The 9360-nt window shown below is 42.5% G+C and overlaps 1 protein-coding gene across 1 annotated transcript; it reads right to left on the bottom strand.

Moving 5' to 3' along the window:
* Nucleotides 1-531: 531 nt before the first annotated feature.
* On the bottom strand, nt 532-5579 carry LOC113887526 (allergen Bos d 2-like). The gene is made up of 5 exons (XM_027534703.1): nt 5499-5579; nt 4535-4674; nt 4273-4341; nt 2834-2943; nt 532-668 (listed from the first exon to the last, which is right to left on the bottom strand). Exons 1-5 carry the CDS (start codon nt 5577-5579, stop codon nt 532-534), a joined length of 537 nt encoding a protein of 178 aa, XP_027390504.1.
* Nucleotides 5580-9360: the final 3781 nt, after the last annotated feature.

Here is a 9360-nt window from a genome sequence, read left to right as displayed (position 1 = left end):
CTCATCTCACACTCCTGATTTACCCCTTGCCTGCTTCCCTTTTGGTGACCGTTAATTTTGTCTGTGTTTCTGTTTTATGAATGGTTCCTTTGCATCATATTTTAAGGTTCCACATGGAAGTGATGGCAAATGATATTTGCCTTTCTCTTTCTGACTTACTTCACCTAGTAAGATCACCTCTAGGTCCGTCCATGTGGCTGCAAATGGCATTATTTCGTTCTTTTTCATGGCCAAGTAATATTCCATCGTCTATGTATCCCATTCTTAAAACAGTGAACCCCTCCCCCCGGCCCCGCCTGCCCCAAAGAGGGAACCTACTGAGACAAAGCTCAGTGTTGTATGAGGTATGTTTCTACTCACCCAACTGATGTTGTCTGTTCTTATGGAGGACAGTCGTCTGTGGAAGAGAATGAATAAGGGGGACAATGACCTTTGACATGCCTTTGTTTCCAAGGATTATTTCATAATAGCTTTTTACAAGGATATCTGTGCCAATGGGAATTTTGAATTGAATGTCCCAGTGATGTGTTTTCATTTCGGATACCTGTCACCGTCCAGGGCTTTACCTGTTTCGACGATGTTTTCTATATTTTCATTTGGAATCCCCCTCTCATTGTTCAGCTGCTGATACTTCTGAAATTCTTCTGGAGTGAAACTGGTTCCTTTGGCTGGATTTCATAGCAAATAGGGCAGAAGAGGTGTGCATTAGAATCTTTTATGGGTTGTAGAGAGTCACCTGGCTGCTCCCTGTAGTGATGGGTAAGTCTCACCAGCACCGCTGCCCTCCACCATCACCTAAGCCCTGCTCTTCAGGTATTTTTCTACCCACGTGCCCAAGTGTGCACACAGGTCTTCACATGGGTCCATGGGGGTAGAGTCCACATAATTAACATGCTACCACGCTCCAGTTCTTGCAACTACTCAGTGAGCTACAGATCATTCAGCTGTGAGCTTAAGCATACCCTAGGGAGAAGCAGGTTTTCAAGGTACGTCGGAGAAGGTCATGGCAAGTCTGAGACTCAACTCTCAGACTCTAATGCTTCCTGTCCACTTTGTCTACATCCTAGAATTCCATCCCTGGGGTTTTCACAAACCCTCATGAAATGGAGAGGGAAATGGCAGCCCACTCCAGTATTCTTGACTGGAGAATCCCAGGGACAGAGGAGCCTGTTGGGCTGCCGTCTATGGGGTCACACAGAGTCAGACACGGCTGACGCGACTTAGCAGCAGCAATGGAATGAATGGGCAGGGAATGATTTGGAATTTTCAAAAGCACACTGACCCCACTGAGATGGTGGAGGACCTTATGTGCAATGCCCCATACCTGATATTTCCTGCCTGCCTTTTGTCTGTGAAAGATTTTAGTCAAAGTTGTAAGTTTATCAGAGAATTACAAATGTCATACAGCAAAGGGAAACTGTCAAAGGACATGAAATAATAATAATGTAGTCATAAAGCATAGACAAGGACCTGTAGTTCCTCCCCAAGGGCAGTAAATACTGTTCTGGGTCATATCCTGTACGCTGTCTTATAGACACTGAAACCCCACTCGGTGGACAAGTTAACTACAGGATGACCAGACTGTAGCCATGACATGAGCTGCAATGATTCTGAGAATTGATTTCAAGGAGATGGGAATACAGAGACCCTGGAACTGTTGATTAACTGTGCCTAAAACAATCACGATGATGCTAGTCAGACCACTGATGACCGATTTAAAAATGACTGTTGGAGCTGACTTCTGTTTTTGCAAGGAGCCCCCTCCCGCTGTCTATAAAAGCTCTTGTCCCCCTGTTTGGCAGTTGTGGGGTGGGGCAGTCAGCCTTTGGACAGAAGTCCACTCTCCCACCAGTTGTCTGCATCTGAACGAAAGCAGACTTTTCTTTCTAAGAAGCTGGCCTCTTAGTTGCCTTTTGAAGGGTGGGCAGCAGGAACCCACATTGGGTAACGACATCACACATGCTACTGAGGAAGAAAACTCACGCTTTCTCATCCTCAAAGACCAGACACGACACCCACCCATCCCCAATGAGGATATAATATCAGAGGGGATAAAGAGATGTGGCAGGGAACCCAAGGGATTGGCCGGACGGCAGGATGATTGACATTCCAGACCACACTGCCTGTACAGTCGGCAGTGTGACCCAGTGGTATTTGCAGAACTCTAGGCAATACTTTTATGATTGTGACAAAGGAGAAAGCATTTGTCATGGAGATGAATGCAGTCACGGCCCCGGGACCTGTGAGTTTTCTAAACTCAGATTTAAACCTTGGTTCACTTGGGTGTCAGGACCCAGAGACTGTATTTGTGTGATACCTGGCAAGGAACTCGTGGAGCATCCTGAAATATTTCCTTGGATCTCTGGGATAAGTGTATCTCATTTTTAAAAGAGCCATCACATAGAATCCCCAGTGGATAACATTTCCTCATTTTTCCAGCAGACAGAATTTCTATATCCCCGACTCACGTCACATGAAGTCTGAATTCTCCGTGTGAACACAGATCTGTTCCACGGTGCTTCATATAAGGTGCTGTGCTTAGTTTCTCAGTCCTGTCCGACTCTTTGTGACCCTGTGGAGTATAGACCACCAGGCTCCCCTGTCCGTGGGATTCTCCAGTCAAGAATACCGGAGTGCATTTCTATTCACTCCTCCAGGGGATCTTCCCAACCCAGGGATCAAACCCAGGTCTCCCACACTGCAGGTGATTTCTTTCCCATCTGAGCCACCAGTCAAGCCCTAATATAAGTTACGTGTGTACCTGTCTCCTTTCTGTAAAAATACTGATCGTATGAAAACATCTACTTTGCGTTGGGTAAGCTATAGTACGTACCGGAACCTTCAGTTACTTTTGTGATCTTTTCTCCATCGTCATTTTCATAATAAAATACCAGTATGTTGTCTGTTACATGAATGATTTGCAAATAAATTTTCCCCTCGACTGTGGCAGAGGAAAAAAAAAAAAACAAAACAAAACATCAAACCTCAACATGATTAACTTCTTTTCTTTTCATTTGAGCCTGACTTATTCTTCACATGATATTGTCAGTCTTCCCTTGGATGGTGAACTGTATCTCACTGAGATTTCTAGTGACGCGTTGTTAGAATGAGTTAAGACAGTTAGTGAACTAGGAAAGCTTTCTCCACAGCCCCTTCTCCTGAAAATGAAGACTTCCAGTCTTCTAGACTGCGCAGTCTGTGAATGATAACAAGTTGTTTATTGCAACTCTAATAGGTGTTAAACCTCAGCCATCTCATAGGAGCTCACAAGAGCTGACTGTTAAATTTTCAAGAATTTTGTAACCCAGTTTGCAACTACAATCATGGTTAGAAAGGAATTCAAAAATTTAAATGAATGATATTAAAATAAATGTCAGTACATCATCCAGAGTTATTTCCTAGTACGAGAGGAAATAAAAAAGGTACGAATTAGTTTATTGCAAAATGCTGGGCATATATAATATGAAATGGTTTCGGATTAGATCCTGTGGCTCTGTGTCCACAGTTGAAATTAAAATAAATGCATAACACCAAGATTAGAGTGCTCTGTTATACATTTTTTTCCCCATGAAAATTAAACATACAGACATTTGATCACTGAATAAAATATTACAGTACTGATATTAATATTTGAGAATTATTTCCTGTCATTTTCAACTATGGAGACAGAAATCTACATTAGTGCCTCTTTCAAATTATGTATTGATATTCATATATGAGAATTATTTCTCCTTATTTTAAGCTATAGAGATAGAAGTCTATGCTAAAGTCCCTTTCAAATTATTTAAAAAAAATCAGTTTGAAATTTTGGCTGTTATTTTAACTGTTTCCAATTTTGGACTTTAAATTAATCATGTTCTACTTACTCAACTTGCTAATGAAAAACTTTTAATATTTAAAGAATTTCTTTACTCAAAAGAAATTGAATCATGTAGGTCAAGTAAAAGAAAAAATTGTGAAAGAGTTGTTATTAGCCTAAGTAGGTAATTGGACTTCTCCATGCCCGAGGAATATGAGGAGTCCGTGTTCTGGGGCTTTTTCTCAGAGACCATCAGTGGCCACATTCCAACCTTGGACCTCATCCTGGTGTTGTGGCACAGAATGGATTGCTGAAAAATTAAATGGCTTTTCCAAGGTTGCATTGGTAACGAGTAGAGGAAATAGTCCGCCCATAGAGATATTAGTTGTTTTGGGTGAAGCACATACTATCCATCTGAACACGTTCCATGGTTTGGGGAAGACCAGCCATCAGAGGAGCTGGAGTACTCCCATTCTATGAAGTAAACACCTCCTTCCTGTCTCTGTAGCACTCCTGAGAAAAACTGGCATGTGCCATCAGATCTGAAGAACACAACAGGCAAGACAATTCCTTCCCACCATTCAGTCGCCAGGGCTTGAGGACACCCTCCTGGGAATAGAGTTTGCACACCCAACTTCACAGCCGTGACTCACACCTCTCACTGTACGTGGAGACCAGACCCCATGCCCGAAGTCAACAGACTGCTTGCTTTCAGTCGAGGAGGATTGTGCTTACTTGATATAAAATGAAAGGGAGAGCTGTTCGCAGTTGTTAATACATTCAATGTGGCGATTATAACACCTCAGTGGGCCCCCTTCCACAATCTTCTCCTTGTTATCTGCAGCTGCATAAATGGTGCGCCACTCTCCTACAACCTAAGAAGGAAGTTCCTTGTAAACGTCAGTCAATGTCTTTTCTGGTTACTCACCAATACACGGCACTGTCTATGCTTCTGCACTTGCCACATAGGAGAAGCAAATTGAATCTTATTAAAGCAAAGAGGAGTTCCACCCCCTACCTTGGTGAGTAACACGACATGAAATCGTCTTTCCTATTGGAGCACAAAGCATAGAATTCAGAAATTTTTGCAGACAATTCAGAGCTTTTTTGAAATAGCTAAAACCATGCCAGTAAAGACTGTGACAGTTAATATCTTTCTGAATGTTAGCTTGTTAGGGGTTTTGTTTGTTTTACCTACAAATGAATAAGATAAATGAAAAATAGCCAAGAAGAGATAAACAGACGGCAATATTACGTTTGTGTAGATATGTCGACCACAGAAGGTATATAATCTGGTTATGCTGCTGCTGCTATGTTGCTTCAGTTGTGTCTGACTCTGTATGACCCCAGAGATGGCAGCCCACCAGGCTCCCCCATCCCTGGGATTCTCTAGGCAAGAATACTGGAGTGGGTTGCCATTTCCTTCTCTGATGCCTGCAAGTGAAAAGTGAAAGTGAAGTCGCTCAGTCCTGTCCGACTCTTAGCGACCCCATGGACTGCAGCCCACCAGGCTCCTCCGTCCATGGGATTTTCCTCGAGAGAGTACTGGAGTGGGGTGCCATTGCCTTCTCCAAATCTGGTCATACATATACACAAATATATCTCTGTCACATGCACACACAGCCTCGCACACACACATGCACACACACACACAATCAAACAAGCAAGACCTTCTAGCAGATCAGCTCATTCGGGGTACCTTTGAGGGGTCTATCTCAGCTGGAGTTTCCTGGGCGGCACAAACCACAAGAAGGACAAGACTCAGGAACAGAATCTTCATCTTGTGAGTCTTGTGTTGTTCCTTCTAGACAAGCGGAGGGCGCCCCAGTTGTTGGAGAGAATGTGAATTGGTTCCACTTTTTATAGGATGCGTCTCTTGGCGGAATACCTATCGATCAAACAGTGGTTAATCACAGGATGACGGTGACCTAAATGTAATCTTCGGACATCCTGGTTGGCAGCTGAGCATTTTGGCATTCTGTGCTTCTTATACAACCCTGTGTTATTCCTTTCACGTTGAAGAGGTCTGTTTAAGCTTATTTTCTAAAATGAATGACGCACCTTTGGTTTAAGAAGATAAATATGTGGTATCTCTACCAGGAATCAGTTATCAGGGAATTCATGAGAGGGGTTCATATTTTTTTTTAATATTGAAATTGCAGTATAGTTGATGTCCAATATTTTCTGTTACAGGTGTAGCATATAGGTATTCATAATTTTATTTCTACCTTTAGAGCTATAAAATATTGGCTTTTTTATTTCCTATGTTTTCCAATCCTTACTTTTAAAATAATCTTTGTATGTTATTATTTATTTTGTACTTTATAGCTCTTATTCCACTCCTTGTGTGTGTGTTACTGACTTCTTTCCCTCAGCAGATTCGTTTGAATAAACATCTATGTATTTTTGTCCGAGAAGGCAATGGCACCCCACTCCAGTACTTTTGCCTGGAAAATCCCATGGACGGAGGAGCCTGGTAGGCTGCAGTCCATGGGGTCGCTAAGAGTCGGGCATGACTAAGTGACTTCACTTTCACTTTTCAGTTTCATGCATTGGAGAAGGAAATGGCAACCCACTCCAGTCTTCTTGCCTAGAGAATCCCAGGGACGGGGGAGCCTGGTGGGCTGCCATCTGTGGGGTCGTACAGAGTCAGACACGACTGAAGCGACTTAGCAATATTTTTGTAGACTCCTTCCCCATTGCCCCTACATAGTACCATCAGGATATATCCCACTTTTATCCATTCCAGTGTTGATGGATACGTGTTCATAGACATGATTTAGTAAGGAAGTGAGCCATCTTATCTCCTGGGTAGAGACTTAGGGGATCTCCATGTCTGGACTGCTGGATCTCCGTGCCTCTGATTTTCGATCCCTGCCAACAGGAGATGAGAATTTCCGTTGCTCCATCCTTGGCAGGACTCGGTATGGTCAGCTGTTTTTATGTCAGAGATTGTCATGAGTGCGTTAGTCTATGCAGTTTCAGGAGTATTTTCCATTTCCTCAATGAATAAACTGGGGTGATGGCCATTTGTCTGTTTCCTTTGTTAGGTGTCTCTGCAAGCTGTTTGTTCATTACTGTATGGATTATTTGTTTTTTATGAAGTTTGTAGGTTTTTAACATATTCTGGAGTCTCTTTTAGATGGAGATGTGCGAACATTTGCCCCCCCGTTGCTGGCTTTACTTTTATTTCCTTAAGGTTGTCCCTCAAAGATGTAAATATTTTGATTGAGGCTTGGTTATGAACATTCTGTTCCCAGTGTGAGATCCTGCTTGGTGTATATTTTAATCAGTAATCGCCTAATCTTTGGTCACCGTGTCCACCTGTGTTTTGCCTCTGGAGTCTTTCTTGTTTTGGGTCTTAAATACACGTCTGTGAGTCTCTCTGCGTTAGTTGTAAAACGTGCAGCAATGAAAGAGTTGAAGTTATTTATTTTTTTGGTCACACGAGTTCCCAATTTCTCCAACAGTTTTCCTTATAAGGTTATTATTCTCTTCTGAATTTCCTTTGTAACTGTATCCAAAATCTATTTGTCTCTGTATTCCTGTCCCTTCTCCAGGAGCAGATTTGGTTCTGTTTTGGTTTGTGTTTCCGCATCCTTGGTTCTATTTTGGGGGCAGTGTTAAAGACAGTTAGAACATGATGGTCACATGAGTGGCCTTCAACAAGTTTGTGTCAAAAGCAAAGCATTCACGGTTCACATCTTGTGAAAACAGAATTTTCATTCATTCACGGATCATTAGAGTGGTGCGTGTTTCTGGTGATTTTCACAGAGCGTGTCTGAAAGAGCAAGACAGTTTTGCTACGTTTTGGAGCCAAAGGAAATAATCCTTGAATAAATGGTGGCTGCAAAATTCTCAACATAAGTAGATACTCAAACATAAGGGTTTAATTGACTTAAGTTCTACTGCTGGTTATATTTGTTTTTGGTATATTTTTTCCTGTTTATTTATAATTAGCCAAGGAGCTCCTGTGATTTAAAGAAGTTTGTAATGAACAGGATGTTGACTATGACAAATAGCATTGCACGTATATCTGTCAGTGGCTTAGAGCAGAACTTTTAAGTGTTTTTATCGCACACATGCAAACACAAATACGGGGTAAAATGAGTAACAGATGTATTAGTCAACTTGTATCTTATGTAAATCACAGTGGTGGTTTTTCTTTGACTCTACCTTCCTGTTCCTGATCTTCCTGCCAACTTTTAAGAGTTGGTATATCCACACTGATTAAAGTTAATTCACTTGTGATAGAGGATCCCTCTTCCCCAGGATTTGATATATTGTCAACTGGATGGAGATCCTTGAAAATAATTTTTCAGATAAAATTTTTTTAATGGTTCATATTTCCTACCTGGTTCCTAATGTTTTCATTATTCAAACGGCAACTGTTTCCCTGAGAATTTTTAAAAGTATTTTGGTGTCTCGCATCTGTGGGAGAGGGAGAGGGGGGATGATTTAGGAGAATGGCATTGAAATATGTATAATATCATATAAGAAATGAATTGCCAGTCCAGGTTCGATGCAAGATACAGGATGCTTGGGGCTGGTGCACTGGGATGACCCAGAGGGATGGTATGGGGAGGGAGGAGGGAGGGGGGTTCAGGATTGGGAACACGTGTACACCCGTGGCGGATTCATGTTGATGTATGGCAAAACCAATACAATATTGTAATTAGCCTCTAATTAAAATAAATAAATTTAAATTAAGAAAAAAAAGTATTAAGGTGGGTAACTCAGTGGTCATACTTCTTATAACTTCTGCTAAGGGTTTTTTTTTTTTTTTTTTTAATTTTACAACACACACTGGGTCTTACTTGCTGTGTTCTGCCTCTCCCTAGTGATGGGCTGAGGGCTTGTTGTTGTGATGGTTCTCTTGTTCAGACTCTGAATGAGCGGAGTTTGTGTAGTGCACGCCTTTGCCATCATACACACGTGGGATATTCCAGGATATAGATTCAGTGTGTGTTCCCTGCATTGCCAGGTGGATTCTGAACCACTGGACCCCTGGGGAAGTCCCTCTGCTCTGTTTGTTCTTTCTTCGTTTTAATTCTTGTTGTAGGTGGCTTTCTTGGGTGAGACCTGAGTGAGCAGTAGCTTCATTCTTCCCGGGGGCTATTAGTAGCTGCCCTCTGCACTGCTCTGGTAGCAATATTGACACCTTCCAACCTGGGGGGCTCATCTTTCAGGGTCATATGTGTTTGCCATTTTATACAGTTCATGGGGTTCCCACAGCGAGAATACTGGAGTGCTTAGCCACGCCCCACCTCCAGTGGATCACCTTCTGTCAGAACTCTTCACTATGACCCCTCTGTCTTGGGTGGCCCTACACGAAATGGCCCATAGCTTCCCTGAGTTATGCCAGCCCCTTCAGCATGCAAGGCAGTGATCCACGAAGGGAGTACAGCTTATTCGTCAACCCGCCATTGTTGCATTTTCCGTCAACAACTCAAGTCGACGGACACCAGTATCTTGATCTTGGACATCAGGCTGTGCTTGTAATATGCATTCAGAGTGCACGCAGCTTACAGTGAGCCCTGGCAGGGTCCGGGCCCAGTGCC

Source organism: Bos indicus x Bos taurus, chromosome X (genome assembly GCF_003369695.1).
Source record: "Bos indicus x Bos taurus breed Angus x Brahman F1 hybrid chromosome X, Bos_hybrid_MaternalHap_v2.0, whole genome shotgun sequence".
In the NCBI taxonomy this organism is placed as follows: Eukaryota; Metazoa; Chordata; class Mammalia; order Artiodactyla; family Bovidae; genus Bos; species Bos indicus x Bos taurus.
This window is presented reverse-complemented; position numbering and strand designations above follow the sequence as displayed.

Bases quoted from the DNA above. Each gene is read 5' to 3' on its own strand.
- LOC113887526 (XM_027534703.1), bottom strand. From the start codon at position 5,579: ATGAAGATTCTGTTCCTGAGTCTTGTCCTTCTTGTGGTTTGTGCCGCC. The intron at 4,342-4,534 runs GTAAGCACAATC...TGTGTTCTTCAG, and splicing joins TCCCTTTCATTTTATATCAA to ATCTGATGGCACATGCCAGT. The intron at 2,944-4,272 runs ATGGGAGTACTC...TTCCTCTGCCAC, and splicing joins GGAGGTGTTTACTTCATAGA to AGTCGAGGGGAAAATTTATT.